The sequence below is a fragment of the Zeus faber genome (assembly GCF_960531495.2).
Source record: "Zeus faber genome assembly, chromosome: 6".
Lineage (NCBI taxonomy): Eukaryota > Metazoa > Chordata > Actinopteri > Zeiformes > Zeidae > Zeus > Zeus faber.
The window spans coordinates 10,028,053-10,050,460 of NC_137201.1; the positions used below are offsets into that span (position 1 = coordinate 10,028,053).

The following is a 22,408-nucleotide window of genomic DNA, read 5'->3' on the forward strand; positions in this document are numbered from 1 at the left end:
GAAATGTTCATTCTTTGTGTTTTTTGTGTAGGCCACGACACACACAATACATTTTATATTATAAACCCTACAATTGAAATCAGTTAAACCACTTTAGTTCGTTTATTTATTTATAGGCAGTTTTCTGTTCATTTACAAATTGACATCAAATAATTCTGTTCCCCAAAATGGATTAGTAAGCTTGATCAATAATCGGGATCATAATGTGGTCTATTATAATTGACTTTGATATTACTGACTATATAATAATCGTGCTTCTCATTTTAGCTATAATGATGCAGCCTACCTCACAATGATAACAGTCACTAGTTGCGGCGTAGGAAACCCACCCACAGCCTCAAACACCACCCGATCATAGAATGACACTGTAACCAGGCAGGAACGAATGAACTTCTGCAGTCACAAAACACACTGCAACAAAGAGCCAACGCACACTCGTCCATTGAGCTACCCTGGACCCCGCGTATTGCTGCCCCTAGGGCTGGAACCCTTTTGTTTTTGTTCTGGGAAAAATTCTCGGAATTTTGAAATCTGAAACTATCTGGAACACAAACGTCGGTAGAACCTACGAACACGGTTTGTGTCTTTTTTGAACCGGCATGTCACAAACACCTCGTGGTTGAAGTTTCCTCCAAACCAATCCACATTTTGGAAAGAATTCTCTTTTTCAACCCCTCTTTACAGTCCATCTTTATACGTGGACAAGGTGTTTAACTTTTCTTTAAATCATGTACACAAACCCTGACATTTAAAAACGATTGGGTGCATTTTTTGGGGCCCTATGGCTCTAGTAGGATCTGTGCAACATGAAAAAGAAAAATGTATGTGCTGTATGCTGTATATACATAAAAGTCCTTTCCGCTGTGAGGTAAATGATACAACATTGAACCCTATAGGATCATGATTCAAGATTCAGTTTTTGTTCATGCCTCAGACGTTTGACATTACATAGAACCGCACCTGCTACAGCCGGAGCTATTGCTCATTAAACATGAGGGCACAGACATTGTGAAAGCGAAAAAGAAACATTCAGAGTCCTTTCAAAATAACAGGGTAGTTTGTAGCCAGTAAGGAATGTTTTGAGGATAATAATAAGTTTTTATTTAATACAATTTTATTTATTTATATATATATATATATATTATTTTTTTTTAACCTGTTGGAGCCATTTTTCTCATTACTCATTAAGATGAGCAATGCTGCCACCTAGTGTTAATGAGCGGGAGTGATCCAGGTGTGCAAACACAAGTAAAACACTGTGCTCTCGCTCCGCGTTCGCTGTTGTCTTCAGAGCGGAGCATCAATCCTTCATCATATGTGATCCGTTCATATTCATACATCTAGTATTCGACTCGAATCGAATCCGAATGAGAGGAGTCGTTTACTCGTTTCGATGGTGCAACTCTTTGTTTTTGCCACGACAAGGGCAACATGGACTCCGTTGTCATGGTTGGTTTTCCTCAAGTATGACACAGTACCGCTCCCGCTACACTTGCGACCTAGTTATTAGTACTGTGCTTTCGATGTCACCTTTAGGAATTAGAGCGGTATTAGCGTGTGTTTTGCTTATTCGACTAACTTTAACGCGCGTCAGAGCTGAGAGCCGACGCATGCACACGCTCACACGCACAACCTACCGGACAGACCTACAACTAAAACAAAACCATGCGATCAACAAAACCAGAAGCGCGTCAGAAAAATCTCAACGGCGTAAAGGCTACAGCTTAGCACCGACGAAGACAGCTGTTGACCTAACACTACCCATTTATGATATGACCTGGACTTAGTGCTACTCTTTATCCGTAGAATTAACAGCTTCAGAACCTTTTCGTGCAAATCTATTCATACGTCACTATTCATAAGCAAAATGACTAAGATTCGATTTACAGAAATGTATTTGCTTAGTACTGCACTTTATCTCTAAAATAAACCATTTGGAACCATTTAATGTGAAAATGATCAATTCAGTCACTTCCAAAACTGCCCTTACCCTATCCAGGTCAACCAATGGATTCATCAAGTTGATGTTCAGAATGTTCCCAATTATCGGCACGGCAGCGGGGCCGGGAGGGAAGTTTTTGGGCCTCTGGGTTTGGAGGCAGAGGTACAGGAGGGCGACGCAGAGGCCCAGAACAAGGAGGGAGGTCAGCATGGTGCTCCTGGCTGCTCTGGGCTTCTCTGCGCTGCTCTACTGTGTCTGAAGAGCTCTGGTGTGGGCCAGGATGTTTGTGTCTCTCTTTCCTGTCTCCTCCCACTGGGTTAGCAGGTTTATGTCAACAAACCCGGGACAGGGCGCGTGTGTGTGTGTGTGTGTGTGTGTGTGTGTGTGTGTGTGTGTGTGTGTGTGTGTGTGTGTGCGTGCGTGCGTGCGTGCGTTCGTGTGAGAAAGTGCAGGAAATGTCTTGCTGGCTAGTTCATTAATGTGGGTTAAGCTCAGTGGTGAAAAGTAACTCAGTACAAGAACTTACTGAAGTACAGTAGTAGTAATAGTCATCTAGTAATAGGAAGATTGGCGGTTCGATCCCCGGCTCCTGATTGGTCCTTGAGCAAGACATTTAACCCCCCAACTGCTATATGGCAGCCCAATGCTGCTAGATTCACCCTAGAAACGTGCAGAGAAATGTGCATTTCATTGCCTCAGTAGTTGTACTCTGTGCAATGATAATTAGTTGAATCTAAATTATAGGCACTGGATATAACGTATCCAGTGCCTGGATCGTATATGTGCATTTTAGGGTCACATTTCGAAATTTGACATCCCCCCTTATTATTATGAAAGTGTTGAATCGGAGCTTTAAAACAAGGTATCCCTTGTGGGAATCAAGCAAACATTTGGGAAGCTATGACTTATTAAAGATTAAGGTTTTGGAAACAAAAGTTCTCAGAAATCAGTCTTTAAAATTTTAGAAGTACTTCCAGACTTTTTGAGCACAAAACACACATTTGGAAACGCAATTAGTGCTTTAAATGCATACATTTGGATAGTGTTGTACTCGTTGAACGAGATAATGTTGAATGTGTTTTTCTGAAATATTTGAATCATTGATTTATACAAATATTGGAAAATGCATAATTCAAGTTAATCCTCGAATTTGAAGTTGTTGTGTATTTTTCATTCTCAGTCCAATCACTAACGTAGCATGATCCCTATATTATTCTTTAACTTCTGAACATTACCATTTCCTGACTTTATGCAAAACAGAAGGAAGGGCTCATTACCCTAAGGAAAAAAAGGGTATTTATGGCTTTCTACAGTGTATGTACCTCACTAGAGGGCTGTAAAAAGCGGCGTTTTTTTACAAATTAAAAAGCAGCGTCCTACCATTACGCGCTGCAAACAAGTGACATAATTTGGCATTCATGTTTCTCATGAATGATCTAAAAGACCTATAGAGCAAGGATGCTCCAATTTATACTATATTAGTGCTGCCCATGACTAAAGATTTTCCTAGTCAACTATTAGTCGTGAACGTTTATGATATAAATTTTATTATATAAATATATGTTTTTGGGGCATCGGAAAATGGTTAGCGTTCCAGGTCTGAGAAAGAATGTTCCTCTCGGACAAAGGGGTGGGACTTAAATAAGTCCCAACCACCTTTTGACCTTTGACCTTTACAGGCCTTCACGGTAGAGTTAGGTGACAAACAAGGGTTCATATGACACGTTCTCGTCGAGACTAATCAAACGAGCCTCAGCTCAAACACCTCCGACTAATGGTTCAAAGTAGAGGTGCCTAAATGTGACTTCATCAAGGCACTGAGCCCTTGAGGCTCAGGAGGCAGGGGCAGACAGGTCGTCAGACATGAAATTACATCTACTCATCGAGGAATCCGACTGTGCCAGGCGCATCCCTCTCGGGGCAGGGCGCAAATAGTCCCTGAATGACTGTATAGGTTAGGCCATTTTAATTGGGGGTGCCACTTACAATGGCCTAATATATACAGTAATTGACACTGCCACCCCTCTAAAAGCACATATCCAGAGCTATCCAAGGCAAGTTGACTTTATTTAAGTTGCTATTTTAATTACTGAGATATAAGGCTTCAAAAAGGGGATCTCTGGTCAGGATTCAAAGGGTCCAGTCCCATCTCACTTTAGGGTCCACTGAAATCTCTCAAACTCACACATGTTAATCTACAATATGAGACCTTTCCAAAAATGTGTTTGGTTTTGTTCTACGACAAAGTAAAACAAAATAATAATCCAACCCTGCCACTGCAGTGATTCGCAGAGATTGGAGTGACATGTCTTTTGAGCCCTTGTTTATCACCTAACTCTACCGTGAAGGACTGCAAAGGTCAAAGGTGACTTATTAGGTACTTAAGAAAACTTATTTAAGCCCTGCCCGATGTGTTTGTTACATTAAGGCCAAGGCCCCAAATGGGGTACCCAACAAAATGCTTTGGGCACCCGGTGATTCCACACAATATGTTCTAGACTCTAGATCAAGAGTCTAGAACATATTGTGTGTAATCACCGGGTGCGTTGCATTGAAATTTCACTGCATATATGTATGGAAGTATGTATATGTATGTGACAAATAAACCTCTTGAATCTTGAAGAAGAGGACTCGCCTAAAAACTTAGCCTAAAACTGTGACACCCGATGCGGGCCTTTGGACACATATAGTCAATATACTGAATATAGTCAACCAAGACACTGTTGGAATCAGCTTAATGTTAAGATTTTATTTCAAATGCCTTTTTTTTTTTTTTTTTACCCATTTTACAATAAGAAGGATCTATTTACTCTAGTTCTAACAGACACCGCTTGGTGAAACTTAGACACATCATCAGTGATGTGACCAGGGATCATCGGGTGTTTTGGGTCTTTCAACATCATACACCCTCCCGCAGGCGACCCAGCTGGGGTGATCAGGTCCCGGCTTGTGTCTAAGTAGCATGTGTCCACGGATCAGCCCGCTTGATCCACAGCCATCTGGACGTCTTTTCTGCAGTGTCTGTGTTTCTGATGGCTCTTCTGTTGTGCAGTCCCTTCACTCCCAACATCTTCAGTCCTCTGATGAGTGACTGGCCGACGAAACCTCTGCATCCAACCTCGATGGGGTTGCACCGGGTCTGCCATCCCCTGCTTCGGCACTTGCCTGCCAGCTCCTCATACTTGGCCCTCTTCCTCTCAATGGCCTCTTCCATCCGGTCTTCCCAGGGGACAGTCAACTCCAGCAGGACCACTTGCCTTGTGGTTTCTGACACCAGGACCATGTCTGGTCTGAGTGTGGTCACTGCAATGTTTTCTGGGAACTTGAGCTGTTTCCCAAGGTCTACTTTCGGGGTCCAGTCCTGTGCTGTTGCCAGCAGACCTTCTGCTTGGCCCGGGCGCTGCTGCGGCTTCTCCCCAGCTTTAACAAAGGCGATGGACTGCCCAGCTGGTTGCTGCCGCCTGCTGAACGATATGGCTGTCGATGACCTCTGCGATGACCCTCAACACCTGGTCATGGCGCCATCGATAGCGCCCCTCTTCCCAGGGCTCTTGGGCAGCAGCTCAAGATGTGCTCCGGAGAGCCTCCTCTCTGGCAGAGCGGACACAGTGGAGTATCTGCCAGGCCCCTACAGAAGAGGTTGGACGGGCTGGGGAGGACGACGTAGACCGACTGGACAAGGAACTTTATGCTGTGTGGCTCAGACTTCCAGAGGTCTGAAGACTTGTTTGATTCTATTGGCTGGTGGTGGAAAGGGGTTGGGTTTCTGTGCAAGTCCATCCAGTGGCTCATAGGTTAGTCGCATGAGTTCCCACCTTGGTGGAATGAATAGTGCAGGGGTGTCCAAACTTTTTTCACTGAGGGCCACATACAGAAACACATGCGAGGGGCTGGGCCACTCACTAGAGGTGAGGTATATCGCCTCTTGTGTATTAAAGTTTGCAAAATCAATCAAATGTAGGTAAATTATGCTTGATAATTGAATATAATTAAAGAAAAAAAACAGCCTTCATCACAGCTTTCCAAGAGTGAGTTTTCATTATTTTGTTCCCACTCACTCACTCAGACACACACACACACACACACACACACACACACACACACACACACACACACACACACACACACACACACACACACACACACACTAGGTGGCAGTATGCTCGTCTTGAGTTGCTTCGCGCGCTGTCATCAAACTGACAGAAGAAGAAGCAGGTAGCGCTAAGCTAAGCTAGGCCGGTAAGTGTTGCTCTCCATACACTGATGCTATTAAATGCATTTTTTTACATTTTACACAACCCGACTTTGAATTTCTTGCGCAAAGCCCCGAATTCGTATCAACGACGTAGGGGGTTCTGTTATTTGTATTTAATTTGAATTGAAAACGTTTACTCAGCGGGAGCAGTTCATTCCGATGGGCTAAAATGGGGTCAGCATCAGGTTCCTTTCTCATTCTGTGTCCGGCTGGTGTTATCGTGATGAATAAACAGCCGTTTCCTTTAATAATTCATATTTTCAGAGAGATTATTCCTTCGTAAAAGCCAACTCGCTGTCGAAGCTAGCGTTTCTTGGGAACCATGAGCTTGTGTGCAAAATGCTGAGCTGACGACGAACGTGATAATATTCAAGAATGTGTTTGATCACATGCAGTCATACCATAGTATAAGCAAAACATATCCATAAAAAAAATAATTATGTGTCTATGTATGTATGTATGCATGTGTTTATGCATGCATGCATGCAACAGAGTATGTTCAGTGTTTACAGTGTTTGTGTCTGTATCCTTGACTCTCATATAGATAGCTAGGTCGATAAGATGAAGCTCTCAATAGTAGTGATATTCAAATATAGGTGTCACATCAACTGTTCCAACGTGCTTGAGTTTCATTAATTTTGGATGGGAATATACCACGATTCCTAAATTTAATAACCCGGTATTAATAATTTGAACTCTTTAATAGATGGACCTGTTATCAATTCATTTTTTTGCTTTGGTAGAACCCCCCTATGATAGGCTACCAAGGTGAAAATGGAGACTTTATGTTAGTCGTATCCTCCACAGTTGAATTGAGTGGAGGAATTTCTGCCATTCAAATAAATACTGAGGCTGCACTTCAGTCCTGGCAACAATTTGGCTTTTGCAAGTTTAATTCCTTGCTGTCTTTTATAAAAACAGATTTATCCATGACCAGGAGGTTCCTGTCGTCTTGGTGAGCACACACAGGTACATACTGTCGATATAGTGGTCTGTAGTCGTGTTTTATACAAAGCCCTGTGTGGAAAAACGTTTAGATAATTATTTGATCATAAGCTATAAAATATCGATTTTTATTATTTGTGTGTGTGTGTGTGTGTGTGTGTGTTAGAGGCGATGGCGGGGGGCGGGGCAGGGGGTGTCGATCTGACCCGTAAGTTTGTGTCTGAAGCGGAGCTTGACGAGAAGAGGAAGAAGAGACAAGAGGAGTGGGAGAAAGTGCGGAAACCAGACGACCCCGAGGGTTAGACACACACTAAAATACACTAAATAAACAAAGTGACTGAGTGGCTAAAACCACTGGAATATTGTGATTTGATAACTGTGTATACAAATTTGTACAGAAAAAGAAGGGAGGGGGACACCGTAAAATATAGTATTTTAAATTATAGTAAATTCATATTTTTATGCAGACATTTCATAGTAGTCTACACATTTCCGATGACATAAAAAAACAAAACAGACTTTAATTCATTTGTCTGTTTTACATAATCCCATTTGGGAACACCTGCATTTTTGTGGAAAACAAGCACACATTCAGCTCATGACGTGTGTGTTCATCTGTGTTTGTTTCTTTGTTTGTTCTTCCTCTCTGTGTGCTGCTGCTGCAGAGGTCCCAGAGGAGGACTATGATGCTCGATCCCTCTTCGAGCGACTGCAGGAGCAGAAGGACAAGAAGCAGGAGGAGTTTGAGGAGCAGTTTAAATTCAGTGGGTCTACCTCCTTATCTTGTTTTTATACCTTTTCCCCCCGCTCCATCTCTCCTTGAACCAAGATGAATCATTCTAACCATCATCCCAATTCCCAACCAAGGAATAATGATTCAAGATTCTAGAGGTTTATTCGTCACATACATATACATACTTTCATACATATATGCAGTGAAATGTGATGCAACGCACCCGGTGATTACACACAATATGTACTAGACTGAACATAGTAGCTACCGAAGAATTTCTACTAGACCAACTTACTGATTCCTAAAACGTAATGCAGTAAGTCGAATACTATAGAATAAAATCTGAATTTATAGAATAGAGTAGATAAAGGGAATAGGCTTATGTATATGGGATGGACTTATGTATATGGAATAGACTATTTATGTATATACAGATATGTGCATGATAGTGGCGTGTGAATAAAGTGAGGTAGGGTTTGTGAGATATACAGCACAGTATACAACAGTACGGCGCAGTAATATGGTAACACCGAACAACCTGAACAGTGACACAGTATGCGGTACAGTATGCTACATACAGTACAGTATGGTAGTGGAGCCTATGTGTGTGGCTCAGTGAGGACCCCTGGTGAGGTCAGCATTGACAGTTCTTATGGCTTGCAGGAAGAGGGGATGGTAGCTCAGGAGGTAGAGCTGGTGGTCTAGTAATCCAAAGGGTGCTGGTTCGATCCCAGGCTCCTCCTGCTAGCATGCTGTAGTGTCCTTGAGCAAGACACTTAACCCCTCATTGCTCCTGATGGCTGCGTCCGTCGGTGTTTGAATAATTGTAAGTCGCTTTGGATAAAAGCGTCTGCTAAATGACTAAATGTAAATGTAAATGTAAAGAAACTCTGTCTCATGTCTCTCTGTTTTTGCTGTGTGACTGCGGAGGCGCTTGCCTGACCGCAGCAGCTGGAACAGTCGGGGTGGCCTCACCACCCCAGTGTTTGGGTGGTGAGGATCCTTCATGATCCTGCGAGCTCTGCTACTACACCTTCTGGTGTATAAGTCCTGCAGGGAGGGGAGTGTAGTTCCAGTGGTACGTTCAGTTGAACGCACCACCCTCTGCAGGGCCCGTCTGTCCTGGGCAGTACAGTTCCCAAACCAGGCAGTGATGTTGCCTGTCAGGATGCTCTCCACTGCTCCACAGTCGAAGGACTTGAGGATCCTCACGAGACCCAGTAATGTACTCAAACTAAAAAGAAAATAGTTCTAGTTGTCTGAACTTGAGCTAAACCAAAATGAAAAGGAGATCATACAAAACTAAAGATCTAAATCAATTAACATAATTTCCTTATTTATGTTTACTCCTTGATTTTTTTGAAAATGCCAGTGTCCAGCAGCAGGGAATAGAACCCACCAAAAAGTAGAGACTGTCCTTCTATTAGTCCACTTGTTCCTCTAACACTGAAATGAGGTTCTGCAATGAAAAATAATTGGAAGATAAAAAAACAAAATTCAAATTAATTTTAGAATTTATAAAGAATGTTTAAACTTTTTTTTAAATTTAGTTTAACTTCTATAACCTTGCATTCTTAGAGCGGTCTTTTTTTGTTGCTATTACTGACTTTGGCCACGAGGGGATGCACTTTGCGTTCCTTCAAACTGACTGAGATATCAGCTACAAGGCTTCTTGACTTATTTCATTGCAAAGGACATGATACCCTTCTCTATTGTAGAGACACCTGTTTATTTTGTTAAATTTTTAGGAGATAAAGATGTTTACATTGACTCCCGAATAGGGTGTACTCTGTTTCCTTACAGCCGGTTATTGGATTGTCCAACAACTAGTCTAAATATCTTTGCAGATTTTATATTATTAAATCACTTAAACATTTTTTTAATCATTGACTCAGATTTTAAGATCTTACAATGCTCCAGAAATTATAAAATCATTATTAATTATTATTTATTAAACACTAATAATTATAATTGTTCTATGGAATATTTATATATGTAAAATATTTGTAGATTAACAGACTACTAATAGATTAAATTGGTATGAATTGGAGTGGATTTGAATTTCCTCTGCAGAATGTGATTTTTGGAAGTTAGCGCTCACTCATGTCAATGTTTTAAAGCAGACGCAGAGGCTTTGTCGCCTGGAGATGCACTTACTGTACTTCGCTGTCGTTTTTTTTCCCTCTTTTTGAGAGCATGTTTGTTTCCATGACGACAGAGAACATGGTGAAAGGATTGGACGAGGATGAGAGCAACTTCCTGGACGAGGTCTCCCGGCAACAGAGCTTGGTGGAGAAGCAGCGCAGGGACGAGGAGAAGAAGGAACTCCTAGAATACAGAATATCCTTTTTGTCCGATGCGTCTCGGAGCCACCTGCTGGCCGCGAGCGGACACTGCTCCTCATCGGATCTGAGGGTGGCTTTTTGTCAGCTAGTCAAATAAAAAAAAAAAAGATATGAGTTGAGGGTGTCATTAGGTCAGTTAGGCCTGTCCAGGATGGGCTTTTAAGAATAAAATTATCTAATATTTATTTAATCAAATATTTATTACATTACATCAGTGCACATGCACACATAAGGAGGTTGATTTGTCTGATCTGGTCAGTAAAAGGTTAAATCATAGAAGAAAACAAGCTGATGTTGCATGTTTTCGCTAATGCATTGGACTTCTGATGGTGGTTTGTTTGTAGGCCTTTCACATTAAATCCCTTCATCTTTGGGAAACCTAATTGGAAAGCCATTTGGAGAGACAATTCACCAAAATGCTTTGGTGTATGTTGTCCGTACGGACCGGTGTGGCTCTGCTCTCCCCACAGCCTGCCATTAAAAAACATTTTGGCCTTTCATCCACTTTGACATGTACCAAAGAGCTCCGACAGATCAGGCCCGAAGAGAGCGCCTTGGTAATCAATCAACAGAAAAAGTCAAAGCTTTCCTCATGTGGTCTTTTTATTTCATAGAATCAGCTTTGTTATGAAACTTGAAATATTCGATATTGGGCAAAAGGGAAGTTAGGTGCTATTTCATTTGGGTCATAACTGCTGTTGGAGTGTCTAAAAATGTAAAGACAAATGTTTAAAAAAAGAAAAGAGGTGACCGGTGTTTTTCTCTCTCTCTCTCTCTCTCTCTCTCTCTCTCTCTCTCTCTCTCTCTCTCTCTCTCTCCATTCATTCATTCTCGGCTGACAGACAGCTTTCTGACACAGAGGTAGAGGAGAGAAAGGGTTGTCGTGGAAACTGAATCTGAGGCTGGTAGCTACGGTGACAGTTTAAAGCGCCAGCGTGAACATACATGAGACATACACAATACACACACATTTAGGTATGAGAACCTGAGGCCAGATCCATTTTACATAATGCCACAACAGCCTGTTTGGCCTCGTTCATGTCTCCCTCTCTCTCTCTTTCTCTCACTCCGTCTTATTTGGTATCCATTACATCTTTGGCCTATTTCACGTCTCTTGAGCACTGTCCCTCAAACTCAAATGTATTTTTTCACTCATCTTCATCACCGTCGTCTCTCCCTCCCATCTTTCCGTGAGGTGATCCAACTTGTGGAACTGGAACGCTCTTCATTCAGGGCGGAGACTGTCCGTAGCTTTCCAACACCTCAGCGGTCCAGTTAAAGTTCTGACAGTGGGGTCCTAAAGGTGGCCGCACGCTGATTTTTCGGGCAAGTTAAGAAAGAAATTCCCCGTCCTGCATGAGTTCCCTTCGTCGCAAAGCAACCGTCGGGCGGTTGAGTGCGTTGGGACAGACGGCAGATCCACAGCGTCCTGGCAGCGTTGCAGGGACGGGAGCGGTTTGCCCAGTGTCACAAAGTGAACCCGTCGAGCGACCGTCACATGCACAATGAAGCAACGTGTAAACACGTGGAGTTCAGAAACAAAAAGTCCAAGCTGTCAACATCAACTGAGACATGATTTTAGTAAATATATAGTTCTAAGCAACAATATTTAACAGAATAAGAGAGCCTTGAATTTATTTATTTGTCTTAAATTTCATTTAAACTTGTCTTAAAAAAGTATTACATGTAACTGTGATACCTGCTGCCAGAGAGCAGGCGAGGCTCCGTTGGCCAACGCAGGCTTCATGTTTCTGACAGTTTCATTATCAATATGTGACCTCTTCTGCATCCCACAATGTGACAAGAATGGAAAAGAAACCCCAGATCACAGTGCGTCCACACACCGGCACCGTCGTTCCCGCGCCATTCCTTAGCTGCGCATCGACACAGCGCTCTGGTGAAGCGAGCGGCCGCCGAGAGCCAGCAAGTGCCCGAGAAAAAGGCTGGACCTCGACTTCTCGGCCCAGAGCACAGGACCAGCCACCTGTCCCAGGCTCACCTGCTGGCAGGCGCCGTCAAGAGACGCAGGTACGAGGACGATGGACGAGTCTGTGACGAGTCACACACCTAATGCGTTTTGAATTTGCCCTTCAGATTAGTGTGTCAAAGGCTCCCTCCGGGGCCAGGTCACGTCAACACTGATCCCTACAGAGTTCATCCGCGGAGGGCCAAGTTCACAAAAAGATTGAGAGGCTTTTGCGGCCGCTAAACCGGCGCCAATAACAGAAAAGGCGAGCGTCTAATTCAGAAAGCAGCCGCGAACGGTGAAATACACTAACCGCTCCGCCATGCAAATAGTGCCTCGATGTGCGGGTGCTGCTTGCGCGTATTTAAATGTTTTATTCATACATTTGGTGCAAAGTTAGGGTTTCTTTCCCTTTTCTATGCAAATGAGCCTCGTTGCAAAAAGCGTCCCAATTCACAAATATGGCGTTAATAGCCACACGCATTTAGTGTGAAATTATTACCATCTGCAGGAAGCTGGTGGTAATTGAGAGACCAAACAAAAGAAAATCAAAAAGGGCAGCACCGCGCCATTGTCTTCAGAGACCTGGTGCAACTGAAGCGCCTTTAAGTGGGGTCACGCCCGGACTTTCTGGTGATCTGTAAATAATATTTAGTGATAAAGTGGTCAAAATTGGCATGGAACTAGGGGCGTGCAATGGCGATATTATGTTGTGAACGATCAAAATGTTTGATCCAAAAAATGTTTTCTCAGCCAAATCTTAAATCACACACGTGCGATTTTTAAATCAGGAGCTGCCGGAAACGTTGCTCATCTGGCGGCTCGGTGGCATTAATAAAGACACGAGTGCAAGGACCGGGGTGGGATTGGGCACAGGCTCTAAAATAAAACACTATTTCTATTCGTTTGGTTTGGAGAAATGCTGAAAGCGGACACGCAGCCGAGAAAATATGTGGTGAAGGTCGTGTGTCGGTGGCGAACAAGTCGGCTCTGGTGGCTTTTACGATGCCAGACCCGATTTTGTTTCTTTCTTTCTTTTTTTTTTTTTTTTTGTAAATGAATACAAGAGAGAATAATTGGATGATCCTAGAACATATGTGTTGAATTTGTTTCACCTCGGTGATAACATTAAGTGCCAAGCATGGTGAGACTAAATATTCAAAATAGCCTTCAAAACCAACATGAAACAGAATGGCAGTAAGATCGTGGATCGTGAGCTGCCTGGACAAAAAAAATCGTGATAAGATATTTTTTCCGTATCACCTGCCTCTACATTGAACCACAGATGGCATCGAACCTCATAGGACCATGGACAGCTCCACAGGCCTTGCGGGCTTTCGGGTGCAGCGGCCCAGAACCTGTTGGAGCAAAATATATGAAATGAACTGTCATCATTGTCACATTGTAATATTAAGATTCAGTGAAAACTAGAATTTAGAATAAAGTCAAATTTTTAATATATACACATATATTCATGTAATAATAATAATTGTGTGGGTAGAGTAAGTTTTATTATAGATTTACTCATACTATTTAAATGTTTTATAGTCACTGCATGTCAACATAAAAATACTTCCTAAAACCCGGGGTCTCCAACAGCTCCAATTTTTTTCGATATTTTCCAATCCCCCCATCAGGATTTGTCACAGCACCAGCGCAGCCCCTCCAAGGATTTCCTCACAATTTTACATTTTCATTAAACACTTAAAATAACTTAAAGTTTTATTTGTATTTAAGACTGATAATTCGTAAAACAGGCAAGTGTAGAGCAGTGGCGTAAATGTGTAATGACTCTCCAATGAACTCTACTACTACTACTTTGTCTCCTGTCCTCAGTGGGGTTAGTAGTAGTAGAGTCTGCAGCTTTTCTACAACTAGAGAACCAGGCTGGAATGTTCCTTTAAGCCCTGCGGCGTCGCCACCGCCATCTCTTTGTTTCTTTCAGCTCATCACAGTCCTCAGACGGCAGCAAAAAACAGAGGGTTGACGTGACGGCGGCGGGCGCCGGAGACGGACACACAGGTGGGTCCACAGGGCTGAGCGAGAGTACCGCGCCGGGATGGGTGGCCTCCTCTACGATACAGGGTTTGCAACCTGGGGTCTGGGGACCACCCGGGGGTCCATCAATTGGTTTCAGGGGGTCACCAACAAAATGATTAATAATTGAACTTCATCATTATTTTGCTTCCCAGGAGTTGTTTAGTTTCGGTATCGGCAGTATGGACCTTTTGACAAAATCATATCTAACACTTAAAATCTCAGTCTAAAGCTTCTCAAATGGGTTCTGTGGTGAACAAATAATGGTCAAGTTGAACTGTTAATCATTTTGCCGGGGGCCCCCCTGGAGCCTCTCAAAGGACCCCTGGGGGGTCACTGCACCCTACGTTGAGAACCACTGCTCCAGAGATCAATGTGTTCCAAGCTTATGGATTTAGAACCGTACCCGAGAACGTAACACTGCGTTTTATTTTTTTTATTTCTCCAGAGCCAGAGGAGGGAGGAGGGGTCAAAGGCGAAGCCCACCGGACCCTCCCGAAGCCCCCCTCGGGCGCCGCCTCTCAGCCCGTGCTGCACCTCCCGTCAGCGGCCGTGTGCGTGGGCGTCCTGCCGGGTCTGGGAGCGTACTCTGGAAGCAGCGACTCCGAGAGCAGCTCGGACAGTGAAGGTAGCGTGGACGCAATTCTGTCGCCGTACCCCCGGCACAACAGGGCCTACAGATAGAAACACACACGCACACACACTCTGTCATAGAGCATGCAACGTATACACACACACACATGCAGAGAGAAACAGGCCTCCATGGATGTTAACTCTCCTGTATATTATTGGTACATGCGAGCAGACACTCAAACACTATTATATTCCTGTTGTTTTCACAGCTGTGAGTGAAACTGTTGCTCTTTGTCACTAGTTAGACGTTCTGCATATCGATATATTCCTAATGAATAACTATTTCAACCACCTTAAATTCAATTTTGTGGTTTTCCGACTAATCCCATTTGAAGTGGGACAAAAAATAAAGGACGGAGTCTTGATGTGTCTATTTGTGGTTTTGCTCAAACATGACCCCTGCGCCCTTCCTTCCTTCCTTCCTTCCTTCCTTCCCCCAATCGCATCTCACACAGTTTAAGCCGACCATCCAATCCCGCTCAGCCTAACCCGACGACATCCCTACACTACCCCCTACTCTCCCCCAGCCACCCCTCCCCTCCCCCCGAAGCCACTGCAGCTGTGCTATTGGCTGAGGGAACAGTGATTGACAGCTGTGGAGCAACTGAAGAGACTGATTTTAGGCTGTGTCACATGGTTTAAAATGTCACCCAAACAAGGAAGAGTGCTGGGCGGCCGGGGGAGGGGGGCACGAGAGAGCCTCCGCTAGCAGTCTCATGGAATGTCTAAAGGATTCAAGTGGAAAAAGTGTTTTTATTTTTGTTGTTTTGTTTTGTTTGGGGGTTTTATCCTTGAGAACTCAAACCGATTTAATGATCTTTGAGAGAAATGCTACTGTGTTTGTTTCTAATGGCCTGTTGGACTGAGCTGTAAAGTATGTTGGTCAAAGTCTGGAGGTGAATAAAGAACTAAACCCTCTCCTGTGTGTGTGTGTGTGTGTGTGTGTGTGTGTGTGTGTGTGTGTGTGTGTGTAATAATCAGATTGATAATTGTTGCGAATGGGGATTTACACATAAGCAGAAAAACATTCACTGTGGCCAATATAGCGAACTACTGTGCACTAAATTAGTGTGCATCGGAAACCAAAATATGCGAAAAGTACCAGGATGTACTACATGCAGTGAAATATCGTAGTATATCCCAATCCATTGTGAAGGTGAGACTTTTCTGTGTGAGGAGAGCAGAATGCATACTCATTAATAAACACTGATCAAGAAGTGTGGAGGAAGTTACAAACCTTTGAGGACTTAAATCTGAAGTTTTCCAGAGACGTGATGAAAGTTTATCCTCATAGAAATGTTACAGGTGGCTCATATTGGATTAAAAAGATTTTATTGAAATACACGAACACACACACACTTCTATTTTGTTCAGTTTAACTGACCTGAGTGTTGACGTAGACAAAAATGTAAAAAAACAAAAACAAATCTATAGCACATTGAGTACAAAGATACACATCAATGCACATATCCGTACAACCGAGTACACAAGTTCTTACTGCATAAAAGATTGAAACATGTCAAAACGGTGGCTTCACCAATCTGGGATTTAACGCTTTACAAATACATTCAATAAATTCCATTTCCCAGAAAAATCTTTTGAATCCACTCAAGGAAATAGTTGAATAATAATACGTCCGAGCGATGCCTCACACTTCTACCTCCGCGCTGTCATAGTCGTAGATACAATGTCTACAAAGTTTAGATACATCGTTTAAAAAAGAAATGTCATGCATTTTTTTTGATCGTCAGAATCATGTAAACAGTGGCATTATTGGCAAACATGCATATTGAACTCTAGCTGGAGGCTTATAGAAATACAAGGAATTCGCAACACTGGGAAAAGGAACTCCAATTTGTACGGCAGTGTTCTTGGTACTGAGCGTCCATCCCGCGTTGGTTCTGGAGTACTGCACGACATACAACTGGATAGGACCGAAATGTACTTTCTCTCATTTCGCCAAGAACGGAATAGGCATGCTTTCCGATTGAGCTGGTGAGAGCTCAATTTATCCCCTAAGTTGACCACCTTAACCGCATTTTGCCGGCGCTGCGGCAACAATTTACTTCCTCGGTCCAGCTCAGCCCACGGGCTCCTCATACCGCCAAAATAAAAGTTTGAACACGCCCTCATCTGCTCAAGGATCCGTGAGCGGCACGGCGAGTATTTCAACCACTGATATATAATAACACTGAGGGGTGCTGCGCATATCACATGGCGTCAATCACAGGACAGACACGCACAAAGCTAATAATTTACATCCTGGTGCCGAAGACTGAGCGAGAGAAGATCCCGATATCGAGATGGGGAGGCGTCTTTTATTACTTTTTACCTTTTTCACGGTCGAAGCTTGGACAAAGTTTCATCTGCGTACCGCTGGAATGTTTGGAGATACCTTTAGTGGGTAGACACCCGCCACCGCAGTAGACACGGAAAGGCGCACAACACTGTTTTCACGTGTCCGTTTACGGAGAAAGAGTAAAGAGACAGAAACCTTTGCCAGATTGGATTTCTTCCGAAACGCTATTGCCAGGGATGTCTTTTTTTTTTTTTTGTCTACGTTTGTCCACAGCAGCTGGCGTACAGTACACACGTTCACTTGGTATCGTTTGCCGTGATGAGGAGGCGGCGGGGGGTGTGGGGGGGTGGGTGGGTTGTTATGTTTTTCTTTTGCGGCCAAACAAAATACTGTCCGGTGCCACGGCTCTGATCTTCTTCGGCCGCTTCACACGGGCGCCGGGTTGCTAGGCGATAGATTCCGCTGTTTAAAGTACTGGGTGACCTGTTGAGGCAGCTCGGCCAGAACGGACTTGGCCAACGTCTCCTTCGGTGCCTGATATGAGAGAGAAGGAGGGAGAGAGAGAGAGAGAGAGAGAGAGAGAGAGAGAGATAATCTGTTATCTTAGTACAGGTCTCTAAACATTATATTCACCAAGAGATCACTGTTCAGCCTCCAGCGATATGAGACTTGATATTCCTTGCTACTTGAGATCGGATCTGTAAAACCGACGAACGCTATCAGTCTGAAACGCTATCCGTTGTCCTGTTGCCATGGCAGCGTGAAAAGCAAGTGTGTTTAAGGCGTCAGGGCCACTATGTTTATGCAAATGCCTTAAGTGCATTAAAACACATACAGAGCTGGGTGGTGGACTGGGGCTTTGGGAGGTTTGTTGGTTTTATACGTACGTCAGGGAGGACTTTTCTCTCACATTTACGCCGCGATGAACGTTATCAGAACAGGTTTTAGAGCCACATTCATCAGGTGAGGAGCTGGACACGGGAGTACATCTTTAATATTGAATGAACCCGTTATCATGTTCAGAAACGAACCAACTTTGTTTGGCCGATTATTTGCGTTGGTTATGTGCAAGGAGTCGTCCCATTCCTAAAACAGCTTTTTGGAGGTGACGTTTTCACACCGTGAATGTGAATATTTGTTTTTATTTCAGCAGATAGCCAAGAGTTACACGACAGACCTCTCAAATTTCACATTTGCTTTTATTTTGTCGCGGCCGAGAGCGTCTACGTAACGATGGGAATGCAATCGGAAAACTTGGGACTCTGTTTATGCTCTAGTGCCGTCTGCCGCTTGACGCCATCGGTCACACGCTTTCAAAACAGCCTCGCTAGAAGCTCTTCATTTGAAATAATAGATCGCTAATCATTAGCATCTAATTCTGCTCTCTATTAAGCACGCACGCACGCATGCACACACACACACACACACACACACACACACACACACACACACACACACACACACACACACACACACACACACACACACACACACACACACACACACACACACACACACACACACACACACACACACACTTTATCTGTTTCTCCCCATCTCTCTGCTGACCCCCCAAGTGGAGTGAAGCCAGAACCAGTCTGTTCTCCCTTCTGTGGAGGAAGTGAGCTCACCCACTCCCCCCCCCCCACACACACACACAACGTGCCTTCACATTAAGCCTACAAAGCAGACAGAAACACACACCCACACACACAACTTACATTCATGTTTTACACACCTACATGCCAACGAGTGCGTTTGCTGGTATTTGTGGGCCAGTGTGTGTGTGTGTGTGTGTGTGTGTGTATGCGCATGTGTGCGTGGAGCTCGAATCTCACTAGCAACAGGCTGCCATTTGGTCACACATGTCATGTGGTAACGCTTCCACTGTGGAAGGAGAAGGGAGTGAGACCTGAAATCGCTTTTCCCGTGGGCAATTTCAAACACTGGTCAAAGGGGAATCTGGAACGGTGGCCCAGTTGACCTTTTCACATATTTTAGGGTGAGTGACAAACAAAAACATGATCCCTCACTTTGCACTACTGTAGTTATAAAGGCTGCACTATACGTGGTCTAAGCAATTAAAAAAAACTCTTATGTAAAGATGTTCACAAGGTGGATAATGGAAGACGTGTGTGTGTGTGTGTGTGTGTGTGTGTGTGTGTGTGTGTGTGTGTGTGTGTGTGTGTGTGTGTGCACAGTACTACTGCCTCTGTGCTTCATCCAAATATATTTTGGCAAATAATCCCCCAGATAAAATGGAGGCGAGTAGTGCCAAAAATGATGCTCAATTGTGGCCACCGTGGAAGTCAGTTTGGTGCACTCTTGCTTGACTTTTATTCACTTAACTGCCACCGCATCTCTCCCAAATGAGTAATGAGAGAATCAACGCAAAGGAAGGTGAAGTGTGTGTGTGCGCTGTAAGCTCCTCATGGCTCTACCTGAATCCGACTCCTAATACTAGGGACCGTAATTATGGACAATTGGGTTTGGGTTCGGGTCCCAGGCCTGTGAGGGATTATTGGCATTTCCACACTCCAGGGAACCTTTTCATAGTTCTAAAAACATTTGGAGGAACCCTCCCTTCTTTTTCTGTCCGCATTGCAGGAACTGGGAACAAACTTTTTTTTGAGCTCCTACTCCAGGGCAGTTGACCGGCACAAGAGGAACCTTCAGTGACGTGAGTGCACGGTGATTGGCCGAACACACGAGCCGATGCAGCACCAGCAGCCGCCATATTTAAAAACCTGTGTAAAAGGTTAACAACCACCGACAACCTAAGCTCAAAAAAAAGCGGTTCATTTAAAATGTATTTCCAAAACATTGAAACCTACGTTAAAAAAACAAACAAACAAACAGCGCCGCTCTTCGGCACCAACCTCTCGACTGACTTGGACCGACCCTCGACCGGGACAGATTGTCCTCAGTGCACCCCAACCCAACAATTTGGCGGCAATAAAAAAAAAGAAACAACAAATAATAAAAAAAAAAGTGTTTTTATTGTAGATGTATTTATTTCATTTCATTTTCCGACGTTAATTTAAATCACACAAACTTTTAAATGACGTCTTGTAGATCTAATATGAGTGAAGATTCAGCACCTGGATTGCTTATTTATATCCTTAAATGTGTTCAGAAACAGATTTTGGTGGACTGATAAGGTGAAATAATTAATTTAAGTTTATGGACTTAATACAACAAGGAACACGGAACTAGTGCTTGAACCCCATTGGCTTGCGTTCCTACTGGCGGTGCGAATGCAACCAGAAAAAAAAAGCCCTTGAAAGTATTTAGTTCTCGGGGACTGCCTGAGTTTCTCGTACCCCTCAGGGAATCTCCAGAACTGTTTGGTCTGAAAACGCCTTATGTGTAAAACCTGAGTGGATCTGAGAGGAACATGTGGAAGGTGCTGTGGAATATGACTAGGTTGTACTGGTTGATATGTTGATAAGCCAGAAAAACAGTATTTTGGGATCAATTTTAATTGACGTGTCCTGCCTCGGATCCCTTTGGACATGTATTGGGGTGGTAATACTTAACGACTGAGTTACATTCCTAGGACCAGGTCGTTAAGCAAATTGGTGGATAAGCGAGGACCCGTGTAATTTCACGGTAAGGGGGCGTGGCCATTACGAACGCTAGTCTAGTGAATACTGACAGACTGCGGGAAAGAGATGGGGTGAGATGTATACAGTGTAAATAGTGTATATAGTGTAAATAGTGTATGTGGTGTATATAGTATATATAGTGTATATAGTGTATAAGGTGTATAAGGTGTAGTGTATATAGTATATAAAGTGTATATAGTATATACAGTATATATAGTGTATATAGTATATGAAGTGTAGATAGTATATATTGTGGATATAGTATATAAAATGTATATAGTGTATATAGTATATACTATATATACACGTAGTATACATAGTGTATATAGTATATAAAGTGTATGTAGTATATAAAGTGTATATAGTATATATAGTATATAAAGTGTATATAAAATGTATATAGTCTATATAGTACATATATAAAGGTTATGAGTGATGAGATGCTTGACGCTGAGACGCCGTGGTATTGTACACAGCGTACAATGCAGACAGGTCAGAGAGCTGGTCGTAAAACAGGTCGTTGAACAGGTAGGTCATTAAGTGAGGAGTAGGGATTAAGGTCCGAATTTTGGGACCCGTGAAGCCCTCTAGCGCTTGGAATCCCGACTTCAATGGACAATCCATTTTACCTTTTCAAGTAAGAAGTCGGGCTTTTCCATGTTCCGACTAATGCGGCATTCCGTAGGCTTTCTGTTTGTCCGTCCCTCCCTCTCTCTTTTTCGGCCTGCCACTCACGTTTCGGAAGTCCCTGAAGGGCACGAACTGCACGATGTCCCGGACGGCCTCCTCGCCCGTGTTGGACCTCAGGACGCTGGCGTCTCCATCCAGGAACTCCATGGCGGCAAAGTCCGCGTTGCCAACGCCGATGATGATGATGGACATGGGCAGCTTAGCGGCCTGCACGATGGCGTGCCGCGTCTCGTCCATGTCGCTGATGACGCCGTCTGTGATGATGAGGAGAGTGAAGTACTGCTGCAGAGGGTGCGAGGAAGGAGGGCAGAAGAGAAGAGGAAAGAAAGGGAAGAAGGAGAGAAGTTGGGTGGACTGATGTCGAGGAGCATTAAAAGAAGACAGTTTGTGAGAGAGAGGAAATATGGAGAAGTAGGATTTATGATGATGTGATGATTTAACCAGCCACATAGAGAAGATAGAGAAACACTGAGACAAGCAGACTGAAGCAATGACTTTAGCATATGGACAGAAACATCTAGAGCAGGGCGTGGGGAGGAGAAACCCCGCTGAGCTTTTTCTGCGTGGCGTCAAATTCCACAAATTCATTTGTTTGAAAGATCCCACCATCTGTGCAGTACATTAAAGAAAGACAGAGGAGGAGGAGAGGAATAAAAGGGAATTGGGGGGTGGGGGTGGTAGAAAAGAACACTCTGAAGAAGGAGTGGATCCAAGCACTGTGGGAGGGGGGAAATAATTATACCCCTTTAACACAAATACAATAATGTTTGAAATATGAAACAATTACCTGTTTAATGATTATTACATCCAAAATCACATCCATCTCTTTGCGTAAAGCTACATTTTCTTCAGCACGCACAGTGTCTTACATTGTCTCCTTAGCACAGGTGAATACACACAGATATGCACACACTAGGTCTGATGTGGTTGTGTGTAGATGATAAAAGCCCCCGGC

General features: G+C 43.6%; 3 protein-coding genes across 3 annotated transcripts in view; 1 reads left to right on the top strand and 2 right to left on the bottom strand.

The window, feature by feature from the left end:
• LOC307231729 (cytochrome P450 2D15-like) overlaps positions 1 to 2,173 on the bottom strand; it is a 9,313-nt gene extending 7,140 nt beyond the window's left edge. The window contains exon 1 of the mRNA XM_080002518.1: positions 1,991 to 2,173. Within this exon, the coding sequence (XP_079858644.1) occupies positions 1,991 to 2,152 (162 nt within the window). The 5' untranslated portion in view covers positions 2,153 to 2,173. The remainder of the gene's footprint in view (positions 1 to 1,990) is intronic.
• Positions 2,174 to 6,151: 3,978 nt separating this feature from the next.
• psme3ip1 (proteasome activator subunit 3 interacting protein 1) lies at positions 6,152 to 14,907 on the top strand (the record flags this gene model as incomplete). Its single annotated transcript, XM_080002742.1, has 8 exons — positions 6,152 to 6,181; positions 7,119 to 7,166; positions 7,309 to 7,440; positions 7,808 to 7,906; positions 10,094 to 10,217; positions 12,111 to 12,248; positions 14,132 to 14,208; positions 14,672 to 14,907. The coding sequence occupies exons 3-8, from the start codon at positions 7,314 to 7,316 to the stop codon at positions 14,905 to 14,907; spliced, it is 801 nt and encodes a 266-aa protein (XP_079858868.1). The 5' UTR covers positions 6,152 to 6,181; positions 7,119 to 7,166; positions 7,309 to 7,313.
• A 2,674-nt stretch (positions 14,908 to 17,581) lies between these two features.
• The window catches only part of cpne2 (copine II), a gene marked incomplete at both ends in the record, with an annotated part of 70,357 nt that continues 65,530 nt past the window's right edge, over positions 17,582 to 22,408 (bottom strand). The window contains 2 exons of the mRNA XM_080002776.1: positions 17,582 to 17,689; positions 21,499 to 21,735. Coding sequence (XP_079858902.1) covers positions 17,582 to 17,689; positions 21,499 to 21,735 — 345 coding nt within the window. The remainder of the gene's footprint in view (positions 17,690 to 21,498; positions 21,736 to 22,408) is intronic.